Here is a 20313-nt window from a genome sequence, read left to right as displayed (position 1 = left end):
TTGAAGAAGACATTCATCGAAGTTGGCATGCGTAATGTCGAGTAACTACATATGTATGGTGTACATGCTTCATTTTTACGGCAATTGTATTTGTATCATTTGTTGAAATTCGACGACGGTAACGTTAGTTACTATCGCTAGCTATGTTCGCTTTCTGCCCAACTAACTAGACAATTTAGTTAGCTACCGTTAATTTAGTTGCATCGTATGTTTCAGTCTTCTGCTAGCTAGCAGTTAGATCACTTTTAGATCTCAAAACTGTCAGCTTGCTGAAAGAATGTCGACTCTTCAGAGAACGAACGGTAAATATCTGTGGTGGTCTCTTGTGGGTCTTGGATTTCAACCCGAAGTCGCAGCATCATCAGGAGCCAGCAAAGCCAATGTTAAACACATCATTCTTGGACCGTAAGTATTGATTGTTGTGGTAACAGCTAACGTTAACAGTTAGCGTTGACAGTATCAACATCAGTCTTGCAACCCTGTTTCAATCCAGTGAGACAAACTGGCGATGTCATGACAATGAAAATAATAGGCATAGGTAGAACGACTCTATTCTCTCAGCTCAGTCAGAAGCCTGTTTTGACACCAGTTTCTCACCAACAGCAATATGTTTGACAAACCAAACAAGGACGCATTCTACATAGTTACCCATTTCCTGTTAGAAAAACTCAACCCCGCACGCTTCCACGATGCATACAGGTATGATGGTCCCAGACCCGGCTTGTTTCTCTTCACACATTTGTCATTTTTTGCAATCATGTAAAATGCTGGGTCTTGTATGCAGGCATTGCTGGCCAGTGTTGGACCACAAAGCAGATGCCGAATTCCGTAAGGTGACCTGTGCTTGGCTGCGAGATCTAATGGTAAGGATTTTAAATGTCTTCTTTCAGATGTGCACGATTTGACCTACTCGTTGCAGCAGACTACCGTCTGTTCAACAGGTCTAGGTCTAAAGTGTTTGAACTTTATCTGTGCTTTCAGGATGAGCAGGGGAGCACAGTTCCCAAAGTGGTGGCGTCACTATTCCTCTCGCCTGGTGGACCCAAGTTCGTCAACCTTATGCTCCATCTAGCCAATCATGTCATGTTGCATGATATGAAGACATTTTCAACAGGTAGTAAGACCTATACAGTGTATTTGGAAAGTATTCAGACCTTGACTTTTCCACATTTTGTTATGTTACAGCTTTATTCTAAAATGGATTAAATTTTGACCAATCCCCCCTATATTTTTCAAGCTGATCTGTCATGCGATGACACTAACCTCGGGAAGACATGCAGTTTTGCTTTGTCATTATGGGGTTATCACATTTAGGGTCACTGACATGATGTATCCCAATATAATCTTGCTCACATAATATTTAGACTTTGTTGTATCTGCAACAACCGTGCCATTAACAGTGGGCATAGAGTTAAATGTGAAGCAAACCAATTTAACTTTTTTTTTTTTTTGTACATGGGGATTTGACTGCAGTTATTGTATGTGCACTACGTTATCACGCACAGACTTTTTAAAAATATTTTTTTTATCCGCAAGAAGTAATTTTGATGGAAACATCTCTGGTGGGAAAATTGGCATATTTTACAATAATCACTTTGTCAACAATTGGATGGAAACCTAGCTAGTGGGTATTTTCAGTCAGCCCAATTCTGATATCAGATGAGCTCTGGAAGAAGAAAAAAAAACTGATATGAATGGTCTGTGATTGGTCAAAGACTGATTTAGTGAAAAAGATATCAGAATTGGGCTGCCTGTGAACGCAGCCAATGTGTGTTAGATGGCACGTGGTTCCCAGAGGCAGCGGCAGCCCCTGCCTCTTCTGTGGAAATGGGGCTGAAGCGGTTTCAGCTGGTCAAGACCAGATTCCTGAGAGGAGCTGTGGAACAGGACCTGATGCTGCAGGAGTACCAGAGACAGGCCCAGTAAGTCATGGCTACTACACAAACCACAGGCATTGGATGTGTTTGTAGATACACTGGTGTTTACAATGCCTGTAAGTGTCAAATTTTTGTTGAGACCAATTCGGTTAGATAAAAAAAAAATAATAATAATTGGTTAGGTGTGTTGTGATACTGGCTAATTAGCACAGGTGCAAATGATGAGCAGGTAATCATCAAGCCACCCTCTTAAAACAGTTGGTCACAGGTTTGGAGTTTGTATGCCCTGAGGTGAATGTCTTGCCTTTGCCAGTCAACTGTTGTTTCTTTTCAAATGTGCCTTGTTTTGGCCATTCTACATCTGTTCTTGCTTGTAGGTCTCGAGTGAAGTCTTTGAGAGATTGGAGAGCTGAAGACGCAAAGTATGATGATTTGCATAAGTATGTATGAGTCTCCATTGACCCTTTTTTAAGTATATATTTTTTTGGACTGTAGTTCAGATCAAATTTTTTTTTGTATCAAACATACACCAAGTGCTAATAATCAATGGCAGCTGGTAAAATAAATGCATTTCCCCTGCACAGGCGTCACAAGAAAGTTGAACAGGAGGGAACCCCTCAAGCTGACAAGATTCACAAGGTTTTCCTTCATTTTTATAAATGACTTATATTATAACATGATTAGAAATGGACATTCATAACATTTCTATGTGCAATAGTCTGACCATTTCACCTCTGAACACACCCAAGGTGCGCTCCTTGTGGTCGTCCATGGACGGAGTGCTGTCCACCCTGGAGGAGGAGCGGCGGGTGGTGGAGAGTGTCATCAGGGGAGATGTGGACCAGTACACCCTGGACGGGTTGGACCTTGCCCTCAAAATCCCCCGGGTTCTGCTAGAGCGGATAGAGCAGTTATCCCACCTGGTGAGACGTGCAAAAATGCCTTTTTAGCTTAGGTGGTGCATTTGGAACCTAGTCCATATGTCAGTGCAATGTTTCCCAAACCTCTCAAGTAACCCCAGCTGTTCCACATGTTTGATATGTTCCAGAGCTAGCACAACCAATGAAACTAATAAATGGTCATTTAGTTAACTGATTGAATCAGGTATGCTAGTACTGGAAATGCTACAAATAAGTGGGACTTTCTGAGTGCTGTGGGTACTGCTCTAGTGTTAATCACTAAGTAAGTTCTGTGTGTTCGCCAGTCGAGTGTGGGCAGTGTTTACGAGGCAGGACAGCTGAACATCCTCCGTATGCTGGAGCTGCTCCACCAGGCTCTGGTCCTCCTAGGGGAGGAAAGGACCCGGGTGGCAGGACACATCCCCATTGCCCAGCTCCACCCCTTGCACCTGCAGGAGAGGAACCTACAGATGGCCCGTGCCATGGAGGATCTCCGAGTCATGAGGTGGGCTACGAACTGCTATCGCAGAGGCTTGCTTGTTGGGGAACTACTACCCAGTTTATGTACTACTGTTTGAATTGCGTAGCAGCAGTTAACATGTTTGTAATTTGTTGTCTTTTAACACAAGACCGCAGCAATTTAAATCCATCTTGGACAGTATTAATAGCTATTTTAAACTGTCATGTTCGGTTCTCTCTGGCATCACTGCATCCCACTGTCTTTCTCTTTACAGGAAGAGGATTTCAAAGGAAGAAATCCCTGAGGTGAAGAGCCTCATCAGAAAGTTGGAGGCGGAGTGGGACCGGAAGTGGGCGGACTGTTTGAAACGCACGCCGCTGACCTCGTTCCTCAACGAGGATCCTGTAAGTGCCTTTTCTGGTTTGACATGGATGTATTAAATGGCTTTTTTCCAGCAACAGCCCCTGCTGCCTAGGCCAGGGATATTCAAATCTGACTGGGTGCTGTACTCTCTCTCTCTCTCTCTCCCTTCAGGCCCTGGACTTTCTGTTCCCCATGGCTCCTCTGTCCTTTGAGCCGGCCACCGACGCCAACTTCAAATCCAGCATCTTCTCTCAGTATCCGGCCAATCTACCCGGTGAGTAAAGCAAAACAAAATATTTCCACTTCTAAGTTGCTTTTATTGTTTAACTGTATATTTTAACAAGTGGTACCTTGTGGTGGTTTCATAACTTAGAATTTCCTGAGGAGAAGCCTGTGGCGACTGACTCTGTTCCAATGGAGACCGTTACCACAATGGATTATACCCTCAAAAGGTATATTAAAACTCTGCTTGCCTTGCATTCATTGCTAATGGGCAACTAGTATTCTGATTCCTCTGTTGGGAGGCAGATACCTGGTCAGTCCTGAGCTGTGCTCTGTCCGTCACAAGCCCTCCCTATAGCATACCTGCTCTCTGATGACCAGGGCGAGTTGAATGAAATCGCAATGGACAGATACGGAGCAGACAACCGTTATCCAGTCTTGTTTTTTCTAATCGTATTTCCAACATCATTTGATCCACAGAATGTCTTTATAACAGGTCTCTTTTTTTTAACAGCCTCTACCCTCCAGCTGTTGAGATGATTGCATCTCTTCCTAGTGTGGCCATTTTCCCACTGACTCCCCTCCCTGCACTTTGTGAATCTCCTCTGGCTGTCCCTGCCAAAGCTCCCTCACCAAGCCACCTGCCGGTAGGTGATGTGCAACAGGCATCCTAATTGGCTTTAGAAATATATATTTTAAGACTTTGTTTTAGCTCATTCAATGTTATAAATCAGTTTTTTTTAGATTTAAAGGCTTTTGGCCTTTTAGTCACCCCTGAATACCAAAATATGTCCCTAATTTATGTACATGTTTAATCACATAGGTAATCTAGAAGAAAAATAAATGCACACCTATTTAGGCGAGGTGCTGGCTAGCGGAGTAGAAAACTTGAAAATAAAAGAGCCGCACACTCTAGGAGCTCAGATGCAAAAATGTAATTACCAACGTTTTGACAGCCAAGCTGTCTTCATCAGGGTATGATAATCACCTATGTGACCATTCTGTTTCTTTATAGGCCGGTGTAAGGAAGACTCCTCGTGTGTCTGCAGTGAAGAAAAAGGCTCAGATCCTTGACTCTGAGTTGGACAACTTAGCAAATTGGGTACAGTTTCCATATGGGGGTGCTCTGACCGTCGCTAGCTCTCCCTATAGCATACCTGCTCTCTGATGACCTGGGCGAGTTGCGTGAAATCGCAACGGAGAGATACGGAGCAGACAATCCATACCTGCATCAGGGGTTGGAACTGGTTTTGGGAACAGAGGAGAATATATAATTCAGTGAAATTAGGATGCTAATAATGGCCTAAACCATTCCAATTCACATGTCATGATGCTCAGCGCTTCAAGCCAAGCCCCCTCAATGTTCACCCCTCTTTCACTCTATCCACACCCTCACATCACGTGCCTGCACTTAACTGTCCATCAAGCATGTAAACAACTAGCTTACATGTTCCATAGCAAGCTGCTCTGTCCACGCTCATTGGTGGAGTTAATGATTGGCTAAATGTAAAAACTGATCATTTTAAATGGTAAAAAATAACTATTTGAACCATTACTTTTTGGGGGTTTGAACCGGTTCAGAACTGTATAATGCTGGTCGGAACACTGGAATGGAACTAACTAGGGGTTCTGCTCGGCACGATTGGACATTTCTGTTCTAACCCACTGATCTGTGTATGACTGGTATTGTCTGTACCATGTTGCTTAACATGCATGGAGCATTTTCAATTCCTTACTGTTTGTGTGCGTTTTTAGTTTGCGGAGGCTGTGACCCCCAGCCCTGGCAATATAAGTTTACGAGGACTTGAGCTGGGAGACATACTCGATACTCTTGGCGAAGACCCTTTCTCCACCAGGAAGCAGATTCCACGCACCCCAGAGAGTTTGAGTGAGTATTGGACCTTATTTTATGTAATTTGAAAGACTGAATGCTCTCTTCAATTTTGCCTTTTGTTGGCCAGAGGAGCAATGTTTATTATCCCCCCCCCCTCAGTTTTGGATGTGAAGAGTTCCTGGCGAAGGGCGGTGGAGGAAGAGGAGGCTCAGAAGGCCTGCCTGTCTGCTACATTTGACTGCGACAACATCCGTGGGTGCCTCATGCCCCTCAGCGAGGTACATGAGGCCTCCCTTGGCCACGACTTTTCCTCCCTGAGCACAAGCCTGGATCCCACCAATGGGTGCAGTACTGCAGCCCCCCAGCAGGCTTCCTTCGTGTCCACCCTGTCCTGGGACTCCAACATGGAAGCCCTCAATAGCCTGAGCAACAACAACGTGGTCCAGTTCAGCATCAACCAAGAGGTGTTCTCAGAGCAGTACAGTATAGATCAGGAGACACTTCCCGAGCTGCCGGGCAACGACAGCAGCCTCCTGACCTCCATTAACTCCAGGGACATATCCAACACTGAGGAGGAAGAGCTGCTCCTCCCCCACATCCCCTATCTCCTCCCCACAGAGACTGAGCCAGCCCTGCTGGATGCACGCAGGCGTTTGGACAAGATCCAGCAGGCTTTTGGAGAGGCCTCCTTCATGGACCACCGCCAGGGGGCGCCAGAGCCCTCTCTCTCACAGCATGACAAGAGGAGCCTGGACGCCAGAGACTGGCTGATGGCAGCAACACTGGAGACCTCAGCCACAGTGGAAGTGACGGACAAGGTCTTTTCCCTGGATCTGGACACTCTAGAGAGCCCCTCACCGCCAAGAACAGGGCAGTATAACCTCCCGCAACTGTTCACATTCTCCCCCATAGATGACCTGTAGTGTCTCCACATTTATATATTTTCTGAGCAGTCTTCTAGTTTCTTACTTTTTCACAATTAAGGCTAACTAATTTCAATGCACATGCAATTAAAATATTTGTACATATGTGTGCCAATCTAACATGGTCTGAAATTAACATGGAAACAAGTTTTAAATATTTTTGTATGTCTAAGATGACATGATGGGTGAGAATAAACAAACATGAATTGTATATTGTTCAATGAATTAAATTGTTACCAATGTCAATCGGTGTTAATCTTTTTGGGGTTCAGTTCCTGGGCTTGTAAAGGCCTTGTTTACACTTGCATGGAGTTATTGGGGGTTCAATCATCTAAACTACACTGATGCAATAATTTAAAAGATTTTACTGAGTTACAGTTCATAATGCATTTTTTTTTTCAATTGACTGATTTCCTTAATCCCTAATCTATGGATTTCACATAACTGGGATACAGACACAAACTAAAAACCATCTAATAAAACATGGGAAGATTCAATTATTTTCTGTCACAGTATTAGACAGACATTCTCTTACATAATGCAGGTCAGATACAATAACATAATAATAATAATAGGGATGTGCATCAGAACCAATTAGTGTCTGGTGTGACCATTTTCCTCATGCAGCACGACACATCTCCTTCACAGAGTTGATCAGGCTGTTTGAATGTGGCCCGTGGAATGTTGTCCCACTCGTCTTCAATGGCTGTGTGAAGTTGCTGGATATTGGAGTGAACTGGAACATGCTGTCATATGTCTGAGTATGCAGGCGATGGAAGAACTGGGACAATTTCAGCTTAGAGGAATTGTGTACAGATCCTTGCGACATGGAGCAGTGCATTATCATGCTGAAACATAAGGTAATGGTGGCGGCTGAATGGCACGACAATGGGCTTCAGGATCTTGTCAAGGTATTTCTGCATTCAAATTCCCATCGATAAAATGCAATTGTGTTTGTAGTTTACACCTGCCCATCTTGGGACACTGTTCACAAAGTTGACATCAGCAAACCGCTCCCCCACACGTCATACACACTGTCTGCCTGGTACAGTTGAAACCAGGATTAGTCATTGAAGAGCACACTACTTCAGTATGCCAGTAAGCATAGTGTTGTTAAAGTACAACGTAAGTTGTTTTTTTGGGTGATATCTACTTCAGAATTTTATTTTGGACTACTTTTACTTCACATTCCTAAATAAATGTACTTTTTACTCAATATATTGTCCCTGACACACAAAAGTACTTGTTATATTTTCAATGCTTAACAGGACAGGAAAATGGTCCAATTCACAAAAGAACATCCTTGGTCATCCCTACTGACAAATCTGGTGGATCTACTAAACACATGCTTTGTTTTTAAATGATGTTGGTCTGTGCCCCTGACTATCCGTAAATGTAAGAACACAAGAAAAGTGTGCGGTCTGCTTTGCTTAATACACGGAACAAAAATATAAACACGTAAGGTGTTTGTTTCATGAGCTGAAATAGATCACAAATTTTCAATATGCACAAAAAACGTATTTCATTTTGTGTACAAATGTATGTAACCGGGATGTGAGCAGTTCGTTGCCAGCCTGACATGTGTGGCATATCAACAAGCTGATTAAACAGCATGATCATTACATAGGTGTACCTTGTGCGGGGGGAAATAAATAGATAGTAAAATGAGCAGTTTGGTCACAACACAATGCCACAGATGTCTCAAGTTTTGAGGGAGCGTGCAATTGGCATGCTGACTGCAGGGATGTCCACCAGACCTGTTGCCAGATCATTTGTTTCTCAAACCTTAAACCTCCTGCAATGTCGTTTTAGAGAATTTGGCAGTGTGTCCAATCGGCCTCACAACCACACACCACATGTAACCACACCAGCCCAGGATCTCCACGTCCGGCTTCTTCACCTGCGGGATCGTCTGAGACCAGCCACCCGGACAGGTGATGAAACTGGGTTTGCACAACTGAAGTATTCCTGCACAAACTGTCTGAAGCTGTTTCAGGAAAACTCATCTGCGTGCTAGTCCTCACCAGGGTCTTGACCTTACTACAGTTCGGTGTCATAACCGACTTCAGTGGGCAAATGCTCACCTTCTACAGAAAAGTGTGTTTACAGATGAATCCCGGTTTCATCCACCGGGCAGATGGTGTGGGCGAGGGATTTGCTGATGTCAAAATGTTTGGGTGTCAGCTCAGGCATTTTACTAGCAATGCAGTTTGTGGCACAGTATTCCCTAAAATAAGACTATACTCTCGTGCCCCCATGGCAGCAGTCGGGATATGGGCAGGCATTAGGTACGGACAATGAACGCAATTGCATTTTATAGAGATCCTGAGGCCCAGTGTTGTGCTGTTCAGCCCCATGTCGCAAGGATCTGTACACAATTCCTGAAAGCTGAAGATGTCCCAGTTTTTCCATGGCCTGCATACTCACCAGACATGTCACCCATTGCGCATGTATGGGATGCTCTGGGTTGACGTGAACAACAGCGTGTTGCAGTTCCTGCCAATTTAACAGCAACTTCGCACAGCCATTGAAGAGGAGTGGGACAACATTCTACCGGCCACAATCAACAGCCTGATCAACACTATTCAAATGATATGTATCCTGCTGCATGAGGCAAATGGTGGTCACACCAGATACTGAGTGGTTTACTGATCCTCGCCCCTACTTTGCGGTTGTTGAGGTATCTGTGAACAAGTCTTGTTCTACAAGAGATGCATATCTGTATTCCCAGTCAAGTGAAATCCATAGATTAGGGCCTAAGGAATTTATTTTAATTGACTGATTTCCTTATATGAACTGTAACTCAGTAAAACCTTTGAAATTGTTGCATGTTGCATTTATATTTTTGTTCAGTGTATTAAGGAATATATATATATTTTTTTACACTTAAATATATTTTAGCAATTACATTTACATATATTTAAAACCAAATACTACTTGAGTAAAATCAAATAAACATTTTACTGGATAACTTTGTTTTCATTTTCTGTTAAGGTATCTTTACTTTTAGTATGACAATTTGATACTTTCTTTTACCATTGGGTGAGCATTTCCCCACTGAATTCAGTTGCGTGGCAGAACTGCGACCCTGGTGAGCACGACGACCAAGCAGATGAGCTTCCAGTTGGAGGTACTGCCAAATTCTCTAAAATGACGGCTTATGTTAGAGAAATTAACATTCAATTCTCTGGCAATAGCTCTGGTGGACATTCCTGCAGTCAGCATGCCAATTGCACGCTCCCTCAACTTGAGACATCTGTGACAGTTTGATGAAAACTGCACATTTTAGAGTGGCCATACTTTTTGCGCTTCGTGGAGCAGAGAAGAGCTGTTGTGAAGGAAGTTGTCAAGGAAGTGAGTTTGTGTTTGTACAGGACCTCCCGCCCCCACCTAGCGTCAACCAATCATATCAATGCAGCTGTACAGAGCCCTCCGCATTGTTACACAATTTGATAGGCGCACGGCGATGCGGTACAGAGCTTGATTTGGCGGCTGGATGCTCCGCAATTGCGTCACACCCACCATACGAAGCCTCCGACCACATTTTCAGATCAAGCATAAACTGGCTTTAAGAGGCGGTTGGAAAAAGGCGGAGAGGGTTTGTCATCTGAGTGCCAGTCACTATCTGGGCGGTTTCATTCTGTCTCATGCAGCGGTGTAAAAAAATAAAAAATAATTGCTCACTAAAGTGTGACCAAACGCAAACATGGCGACTGCTTGCACCGACAGCTACCGATAAGAGTGTCGTGAACAAGCTATACCTCAGCGAACAAGTGTGACAAAGTTTCCAAGGATTATCGAAGTGCGCACACTTTGTGCCTTCAGTGGTGGTTTTGTAATTTAAAACTGGATCGGAATAACTCGAGCGGGTGAAAGCTGCAAGTTGCCTACATGTCAAAATTGTCTCTTGTAGTGTTGTAAACAGCTGGTAAGTATTACAGCACTGCCTGTCTCTATTCTGGTTAGGGAGCTAAAACAAGTTTGTTTTTGTTAGGGTTCTATGCGCTTTAACTTTGTGTTAATAAACTGTTACTTTATGATGCAGTAACGATCTGCAATGTTTCAAACATTTAAATTGAAATCCTTTGCGTGAATGTATTGCTAGAGCCCGGTGTCTGCGTAATAGTTTTTTTATACCTCGCAACATAGATGGGCTGTCTCTTATTGAGAATGAAATGCTTTGTTTTCAGTGATCAAATGTTGACCTACTTTTATAATAAAGCCATAGGCTACGATGCAACAGTTGGAACGTAATACTTCCCCCGCCCCCTCTAGGCCCCTTATACTGTTCTCCCTGTAGGCCTTGGGTGTGTCAACACTCAGGTAGTTTATTGTCAGGCAAAACCATTGTCTTTTGAAATATCTGCCTCGCTTTCCCAGCAAGAAAGTCTTAAGATCAATTCCAACAATATACTATCAAATGAAACAACCACCACTCATACTACCGCTTTAAAAAAATATATATAACTTTTACTTGTTTTTCACAAATACCATTCTCCACTGGGAAACTTTAAATGTGGTAATGGACCTAAAAAAACAAACATGCAGAGGGCACTTGGAGTAGCCTAATATTTCCATAATTCTCTACTACATGTCATTCAAAGTGTGGACCTCAGTTTAGGCTGAGCCTAAGTGGACTTTTGTTACTGAATTTGCAATGTCCGTCTGCGTTTGTGTGACCCTGACTAAGAATGAAATGTCTGTCAATGACGCTCTGTAACCTACAGGTTCCTGCAAGCCAAGGTGCTCACATACAGTATATGTTGCTCAGCACTTGACTGATTGCCAGCAAGCAACTGTGGTGCTGCAGTGACAAACAGAATGTGTCATTCCTTCCTCCCTACCTCTAAGCGGGTCTCCATGTGTGTCTGCCATGGCAACCTGAGGGCCAAAACTGTGGACATATTTCAGAGATCTTGATACACCTTTTTAGCTTTGCTTTTCCTCAGGGTGCTTTTTTAGTCTTTCTGTTTTATTTTTTTATCCTCTTGTGTTTTGTAGTATATATTTCAGTTTATTTTTATAGATAAAAAAATATTATAATAATTGTGTGAAGAACATTGCGTTGCATTCATGTCTAAAATGTGCTGTATAAGTAAAGCTTGATTTGATGGCGTCTCTGTGCCAGTTGTCTACGGCATTAGTCCCAGCAGGGCAAAGAATGGTATTTCCCCACAGGTTACTGTAGCCACATTTTGGTTTCCATTAGGGTAGCAATGCATTTGTGCTAAAAGAAAGTCTCACCCTCTAAATCAGGGATAGGCAACTTTGATGCAGGTGTGTCAGCTCAGGCATTTTACTAGCAATGCAGTTTGTGGCAAAGTATTCCCTAAAATAAGACTATACTCTTGTGAGGAGGAACATAATCTGACTTGTCTCTGTGCATGGGAAACAATGAATTACACAATCTATTCAGATTTCTATCTTGAATATTGTTTCAGGCCAACTGCTAATGTTGGAATGCAATGAAATGCTGCTCTCTAGTAAGTGGTGCCATAGTACTTACTAGTGTGTCTGTTGTGAGAACTTGTGACTGGGTGAGTATTGGAGTATGTTTTGGCACATTCAATGTTATGCCATGACTAATTGGGTCATGGACCCAGTTGGGTGTGTCTTCGTGCATACAGTACCAGTCAAAAGTTTGGACACACCTACTCATTCAAGGGTTTTTCTTTATTTTTACTATTTTCAACATTGTAGAAATAAGTGAAGACAGAAATATGAAATAACACACATGGAAGCATGTAGTAACCAAAAAAGTGTTAAACTAATCAAAATATATTTGACATTCTTCAAAGTAGCCACCCTTTGCCTTGATGACAGCTTTGCACACTTTACATTCTCTCAACCAGCTTCATGAGGTAGCTGTGTCCAAACTTTTGACTGATACTGTAGGTAAATTAGATATTTCAACTAGGTGCCAGGAGATCTGTGTCAGGTGACGGGGAAATAAGGAAGCAGTCTGGCAAGGGAACATCAACCTAGAAGAAAAAGAAACACACACCTATATAGGCGAGGTGCTGGCTAGCGGAGTAGAAAACTTGAAAATAAAAGAGAGCTCCACACTCTATATAGGGAACAACAACGAACAGGGCTCAAACATAGAGATAGATAGAGGACTCTAGTGCCAAAAATCCTGTTTTAGCATGGGCAACACCATTGAGAAATTCAATTTTTTTAGTAGTCAATTGGGTGGGACTTCTGATGGGGAAAGAAAGTATCACATAATTCCATCCAGGTCATCAGAAGTGTTCAGCCAATGAATTATACTCTTGAGCAAACATTCCATAACTGCATTTGGCAGTAAATTGCCAGCCGTGGCTTTGGTACCTGTTCATACAACACACTCCAGGGGGCAGTACACAGTCTTTAGTTTGTTTACCAACTCATAGAAGTAGAAGAAGAAAATTGACTACTTCAAAATGGAGCTGGCCTCAATGGCACTGCCCATCCTCTGACAAATACAATGTTGAAAAAGTAATAATTAATTTGTACAGCATGTACTTAGGTAGGCCTTTTCCTGCGAAAAAGAACTATGATACCGTTTATATGCTTCACTTCAGCATGCTGTTTAGGTCCATGCTGTTTCGGTGCGTCTCAGATGTGCCACAGAGGAAATTGATATTGTGGTTCGTTCTGTGTGAAGCAGAAGATGATCTGAATATGGCTTCAGTCTCTTAATTGAGTTACAGCAATAGTTCATATGAGGGAATTTAGTTTGGCCAAGTAGAGTTAGAATTCATTGGTATTCTAGTGCTCACAACAAAACTTTATGTTTTGCCTTTAACTTTTTAAAATGGCCTTGTTTTCTAAATATCGTATTTTAATTTAGTCCTACTCTTAAGTTTGAAGATTTTGCATCCCAATACTCATGTTTCTATAGACGACATAGGCCTCAATTCACCTGAAGCCACAGTGCAGTATTGACACTGTAGCACATGCCTTCAGTTTTCTAAATAAGACGTGCACATCACACACAGTCAGGAAGTCGTTTTATAAATGGAGATAGGCCTACTCGTCCAACTTTGCAAAGGATCATTGAAAGAATCCATTCTTTGGTGTCTTCTCAGGTGACCTATTCATTTACTCTGACTCGGATGTCTCTGCAATCTTTTTGTTCTGATCTTTCAATGGATCTGGGTGCTTCGTCTGTCAGTGTAGTTAGGGCAGTGAGTGTTTCCCCTCTCTCTCTCCACTTCCCTGTGGAAACAATGCTTTTTGTCTGGCCGCCCGTCACGCTTGAGGAAGGAGGCAGTGAGTCTTGACGTTTCAGCTGAGCTTTCCTTCACTCTTCAGCTTCCACTGTGGGATTCTTATCCGCTGCCTTTCACCTGTTAATGAGTACCCAAAGTATTATAACAGCACCAGAGCTATTCAATTATAAATATTGTAATTAAGCCTTTTTCAAGTATATTTTAGCCTTTTGAAAACGCATTCTCCCATTTTCTCTCCCTGTTTCCTGCTTATAGTCATCATAAGCAGGTAGCCTAGTGGTTAGTGTTGGGCCAGTAACTGAAAGGTTGGTGGATCGAATCGCCGAGCTGATAAGGTAAAAATCTGTCATTCGGCCCCTGAACAAGGCAATTAAACCACTGTTCCGTGGCAGTGATTTGAAAATAAGAATTTGTTCTTAACTGACTTGCCTAGTAAAATAAAGGTTAAATAAAAATACGTCAGACCGATGATCACGAGGGTTTGTTAGCCTTGTATTTATTCTGTATCTCCTACAGCCAACACTACTCTCATGGGCAGAAGACAACGTCACGCCTCGCAGTGCAAACATTTTATCAGGCTTGTATGTAAAGCATGTCTTTTGTTGGATATGTAGGTGATACGAATTCTTTGACATTAAGTGCATTATAAACACCAATGCAACAGTACTATATTTCATAGTGCCCGACTTTCAGATGGTAACCAAGCCGTCTTAGAATGGAACACTGACACAGAGAACCTGCTTTTAGTTGCTGACTGATGAGTGAAAAGAGGGGTACAAAGACAAGTGAACATTGTCAGGTTCTATTGACATCTCTCTTTACAAGACTCTTTAGAGATGGCGTTCTACGTACATCATTGTTGTCATCCAGACTTTCCCAAGTTATAGTAGACTATATTTTACACAGGAGGGTTTTAAAGGACCAAAGAGTTTGGTCTGTGTAGTTTTTTTCATTTTGCCATGGAAAACAATATTATTGGTATTGTCCCGACTTTAGTAGTTACATTGCCTTCAGAAAGTATTCATACCCCTTGACGTATTCCACATTTTGTTGTTACAGCCAGAATTCAAAATTGAATAATTTTTTAATATATATATATTCTCGTCTACACACAAATACCCCATAATGACCAAGTGAAAACATGTTTTTAGATTTGATTTCAAATACAGATATCTAATTTACATAAGAGTTCACACCACTGAGTCAGTACTTTGTATAAGCACATTTTGGCAGCGATTACAGATGTGAGTCTTTCTGGGCAAGCCTCTAAGAGCTTGCCACACCTGTATTGTGTGACATTTGCCCATTACTCTCTTCAAAATTCTTCAAGCTCTGTCATATTGGTTGTTGAAAATTGCTAGACAACAATTTTTAGGTTTTGCCATAGATTTTCAAGTAGTCTTTAGTCAAAACTGTAACTTGACCACTCAGGAACATTCACTGTCTTCTGTGTAATAACTCCAGTGTAGATTTGGCCTTGTGTTTTACGTTATTGTCCTGCTGAAAGGTGAATTAATTTCAAAGTGGCTGGTGGAAAGCCGATTTGAACCAGGTTTTCCTCTAGGATTTTGTCTGTGCTTAGCATTCTTTTTTTTTATTCTGAAAAACTCTCCAGTCCTTAACAATTACAAGCATACCTATAACATGATGCAGCCACCACTATGCTTGAAAATATGGAGAGTGGTACTCCGTAATGTATTGTATTGGATTTGCTCCAAACAACTTTGTCCTGAATACAAAGTGTTAATTGCTTTGCCACATTTTTTGCAGTATTACGTTAGTGCCTTGTTGCAAATAGGATTTTTTTAAATGGGATATTAAAAAAAAAAAAATGTGTCTTCCTTTTCACTCTGTCAATGAGGTTAGTATTGTAGAGTAACTACAATGTTGTTGATCCATCCTCCGTTTTCTCCTATTACAGCCATTCAACTATGTAACTGTTTGAAAGTCACCATTGGCCTCATGGTGAAATCCCTGAGCAGTTTACTTCCTCTGCGGCAACTGAGTTAGGAAGGACGCCTGTATCTTTGTAGTGACTGGGTGTATTGATACACCATCCAACGTGTAATTAATAACTTCACCATGCTCAAAGGGATATTCAATGTCAGCTTTTTTTTTTTTTACCCAACTACACTAATAGGTGCCCTTTGCGAGGTAATCGACAACCTCCCAGGTCTTTGGGGTTGAATATTTGTTTGAAATTCACTGCTGGACTGAGGGACCTTACAATTATGTGTATGTGTTGGGTACAGAGAGGAGGTAGTCATTAAAACATCCTGTTAAACATGTATTGCACACACAGTGAATCCATCCAAATTATTATGTGACTTGTTAAGCAAATTTGTATTCCTGAATGTATTTAGGCTTGCCATAACAAAGGGGTAGAATACTTATTATTATTTAATTCATTAAATTCCACTTTGACATTATGGGGTATTGTGTGTAGTTCAGTGACTAAAAATCTAATTTGAATCCATGGCAAATTCAGGATGTAACACAACCAAATGGGGAAAAAGTCAAGGGGTGTCAATACTTTCAGAAGGCACTGTAAACACACTGGTGTCATTCAAAATGACCCTCATAACCTCAGTCTGTGAACCAACCCTGTGTCGGTGTTGGTCCTTTTGCCTCCAACTAGTAGACTTAAAAAAATAAAATGAACACTGCCTGCATGTCACCTTTTTCCATTGGCTGGTAGTCAAGGGGGCACTCCACCTGGGAAAGCCACAAATATGCATTGGGATATTGTGCTCTTGCGTACAGTTGAAATCGGAAGTTTACATACACTTAGGTTGGAGTCATTAAAACTCGTTTTTCAACCACTCCACAAATTTCTTGTTAACAAACTATAATTTTGCCAAGTCGGTTAGGACATTTACTTTGTGCATGACACAAGTAACAATTGATACAAGACACATTTCCAACAATTGTTTACAGATTATTTCATGTATAATTCACTGTATCACAATTCCAGTGGGTCAGAAGTTTACATACACTAAGTTGACTGTGCCCTTAAACAGTTTGGAAAATTCCAGAAAATGTCATGGCGTTAGAAGCTTCTCATATGCTAACAGACATCATTTGAGTCAAGTGGAGATGTACCAGTGGATGTATTTCAAGGCCTACTTTCAAACTCAGTGCCTCTTTGCTTGACATCATGGGAAAATCTAAAGAAATCAGCCAAGACCTCAGAAAAAACATTGTAGATGTCCACAAGTCTGGTTCATCCTTGAGCAATTTCCAAATGCCCGAAAGTACCACGTTCATCTGTACAAACAATAGTACGCAAGTATAAACACCATGGGACCACGCAGCTGTCATATCGCTCAGGAAGGAGACGTGTTCTGTCTCCTAGAGATGAAAATACTTTGGTGCGAAAAGTGCGAGTCAATCCCAGAACAACGGCAAAGGACCGTGTGAAGATTCTGGAGGAAACCGGTACAAAAGTATCTCTATCCACAGTAAAACGAGTCCTATATCGACATAACCTGAAAGGCCACTCAGCAAGAAAGAAGCCACTGCTCTAAAACCGCCATAAAAAAGCCAGACTATGGTTTGCAACTGCACATGGGGACAAATATCGTACTTTTAGGAGAAATGTCTGTTGGTCTGATGAAACAAAAATATAAGTATTTGGCCATAATGACCATCATTATATTTGAAGGAAAAAGGGGGAAGCTTGCAAGCTGAAGAACACCATCCCAACTGTGAAGCACGGGGGTGGCAGCATCATGTTGTGGGGGTGCTTTGCTGCAGGAGGGACTGGTGTACTTCACAAAATAGATGGCATCATGCGGAAGGGAAATATGTGGATATATTGAAGCAACATCTCAAGACTTCAGTCAGGAAGTTAAAGCTTGGTCACAAATGGGTCTTCCAAATGGACAATGACCCCAAGCATACTTCCAAAGTTGTGGCAAAATGGCTTAAGGACAACAATGTCATGGTATTGGAGAAATAGAAGCTGAAATAAATCATTCTCTCCTATTATTCTGACATTTCACATTCTTAAAATAAAGTGGTGATCCTATGTAAACTTCTGACTTCAACTCTATATATGCACTGTAATGTAGCCTATTGTATTGAACTTGTGGGTGGCATGTAGCCTAGCGGTTAGTGTTGGCCCAGTAACCGGAAGGTTGCTGGTGCGAATACCCGAGCCGACATGGTGAAAAACCTGTTAACGTGCCCTTGTGCAGGGCACTTGACCCTAATTTGCACTGACGTACCCTACTACTATGGCTGACTCTGTAAAACAACCCAATTCCCTGCAACTGTCTGGTATGTGACAAAACATAGTTGTGTTATTGTGCTCTTATGCCTGCATGATATGCATCATGAAATTGCCTTGGAGAAACTCAGTTTTTGACACAGCTTTTCATAGAATTGGTGCGGGGGAAGTTTACAAGCTTGTCTTGCATAGAATTGATTGTTCTGCCGCTCTATTTCTCAACTGTTGTGTATACTCTGCTTGTCTGTTAAAATCAGATGATGCTCCGACGTGAAATTGGATAATCACTAGGACCTGGAAGATTTAGGAATATGACATTGTCATAGAGTACCACAGTATGAGTCGTCATACCCATAAAATCTAGCGGTCAAACAGGGAAATGGTTCCAATTTCATTAAATTTTCCCATAGGGGATTTTAGAGACACTTAAAATAAGGGCTGTGTTTCGTGTAGACTTACCCTGGTGTGACGTTTTGAAAACCATGTAAATCTCTCTAGGACAGGGTGACTTTTATCAGTATAGTTACCCCCTCCAAAATGAAATGCTAATTAGCTGCTCATGTGGCAATCATAAAGAACTACAAATGCCATGATGATCTGGATGAGACTGCCGAATCGAGGCAAAGGTAAGAATCTCTGGATTAACTATCTAATGTTAGCTAAATGTAGTAATGAATAAATTGGCAAAATGTCTTAAATGGACAATTCTGTGAATTGTCTTGTGCAAGTTTTAAATCGACACAATACCTGTTAGCAAAAGTGTCAGCTAGAGATGACGTGCAGAATCTTGCTGGGGATATATTGATAAGTCGCCTTGTCCTAATGATTTACATGGTTATCAAATCATCACGCCAGGCTAAGCCTACACGAAACACAGCCCTTATTTTAAGTGATTCAAATAACCAACTTCCCATCAGGATTTGATTATTTGAACCAGTGCTTGGGCAAAAACCAAAACGTGCAGGACCGAGTTTTGGAAACCCTGTGTAATGTATTAGTCTTTACGTCGGACTGTACTTGGTTACCCAGAGCAGGGGAAAAAACATCAGGAGTTGAATCAGAGTTGAGTCAACATGTTGCTTGCACTGAAAAACAGGTGGTGCCCATGGAGTACGTTTTAATAACTCTTTTCCCCAGTCATGTGGGTTTTCACTCGGCTTCTTGTTTTCCCATTCTGCTGGATGGCTGCGTTATTTTCTCCATCTACGTAGCCAGATTTGTTTTCCCTTTTTGCTGCAAATTGCAGATGAGGCTTATTGCCTCTGGCAAACAGTTTCAATAAGCTATTCGATGTTAACCTCTTTACCTGCGCATCGGTGGAATTTTTGGCTGATTGCTGCCTGTTATCTGTGTCTAGACTTGACAGTTCATGCAGCTTCAGTGTTCCAAATGTGTCATGCATCAACACCTACAGCACCAGTCAAAAGTTTGGACATACCTACTCATTCCAGGGTTTTTATTTATTTTTACTATTTTCTACATTGTAGAATAATATTGAAGACATCAAAACAAACAATGAAATCACACATATGGAATCATGTAGTAACCAAAAAAGTGTTAAACAAATCAAAATATATTTGATATTCTTCAAAGACCCTTTGTCTTGATGACCGCTTTGCACATTCTCTCAACCAGCTTCATGAGGTAGTCTGCAGTATTGCATTTCAATTAACAGGGGCGGCCTTGTTAATTTGTTGATTTTCTTTCCTCCTTAATGCGTTTTGAGCCAATCAGTTGTGTTGTGACAAGGTAGTGGAGGTATACAGAAGATAGTCCTATTTGGTAAAAGTCCATATTATGGCAAGAACAGCTCACATAAGCAAAGAGAAAGGACAGTCCATCATTACTTTAAGATATGAAGGTGAGTCAATCTGGAAAATATCAAGAACTTTGAAAGTTTCTTCAAGTGCTATGATGAAACTGGCTCTCATGAAGACTGCCACATGAAAGGAAGACCCAGAGTTACCTCTGCTGCAGAGGATAAGTTCATTAGTTACCAGCCTCACAAATTGCAGCCCAAAGAAATGCTTCACAGAGTTCAAGTAACAGACACATCTCAACATCAACTGTTCAGAGACTGCGTGAATCAGGCCTTCATGGTCGAATTGCTGGAAAGAAACCGCTACTAAAGGACACCAATAAGAAGAGACTTGCTTGGGCCAAGAAACGCAAGCAATACACATTAGACTTATAGATATCTGTCCTTTTTGTCCAAATGTGAGATTTTTGGTTCCAACCGCTGTCTTTGTGAGACGCAGAGTAGGTGAATGTATGATCCCCGCATGTGTAA

General features: G+C 41.7%; 2 protein-coding genes and 2 non-coding genes across 4 annotated transcripts in view; all 4 read left to right on the top strand.

Annotated features, from left to right (window-relative positions):
* The first annotated feature begins 6 nt into the window (after positions 1–6).
* LOC115133571 (HAUS augmin-like complex subunit 6) lies at positions 7–6824 on the top strand. Its single transcript, XM_029666967.2, has 16 exons — positions 7–405; positions 604–699; positions 785–863; positions 982–1114; positions 1778–1922; positions 2255–2317; positions 2462–2516; positions 2627–2800; positions 3082–3281; positions 3511–3640; positions 3771–3873; positions 3973–4051; positions 4336–4468; positions 4837–4923; positions 5577–5709; positions 5815–6824. The coding sequence occupies exons 1-16, from the start codon at positions 278–280 to the stop codon at positions 6576–6578; spliced, it is 2502 nt and encodes an 833-aa protein (XP_029522827.2). The 5' UTR covers positions 7–277; the 3' UTR covers positions 6579–6824.
* LOC115133874 (small Cajal body-specific RNA 8) lies at positions 4118–4248 on the top strand. Its single transcript, XR_003864263.2, has one exon. It is a non-coding gene; the product is annotated as a small Cajal body-specific RNA 8 (non-coding RNA).
* Positions 4938–5042, top strand: LOC115133875 (small Cajal body-specific RNA 8). The gene has a single exon (XR_003864264.1). It is a non-coding gene; the product is annotated as a small Cajal body-specific RNA 8 (non-coding RNA).
* Positions 6825–10086: 3262 nt separating the features above from the next.
* Positions 10087–20313, top strand: part of LOC115133570 (DENN domain-containing protein 4C-like) — a 64140-nt gene continuing 53913 nt past the window's right edge. Inside the window, 1 exon segment of the mRNA XM_029666966.2 lies at positions 10087–10506. The gene's annotated coding sequence lies outside the window, so the exon portion shown is untranslated.

This window comes from Oncorhynchus nerka, linkage group LG8 (genome assembly GCF_034236695.1).
Source record: "Oncorhynchus nerka isolate Pitt River linkage group LG8, Oner_Uvic_2.0, whole genome shotgun sequence".
Classification (NCBI taxonomy): Eukaryota; Metazoa; Chordata; class Actinopteri; order Salmoniformes; family Salmonidae; genus Oncorhynchus; species Oncorhynchus nerka.
The sequence above is the reverse complement of the archived record's forward strand: the minus strand, read 5'-3'. Positions and strand labels throughout refer to the sequence as shown.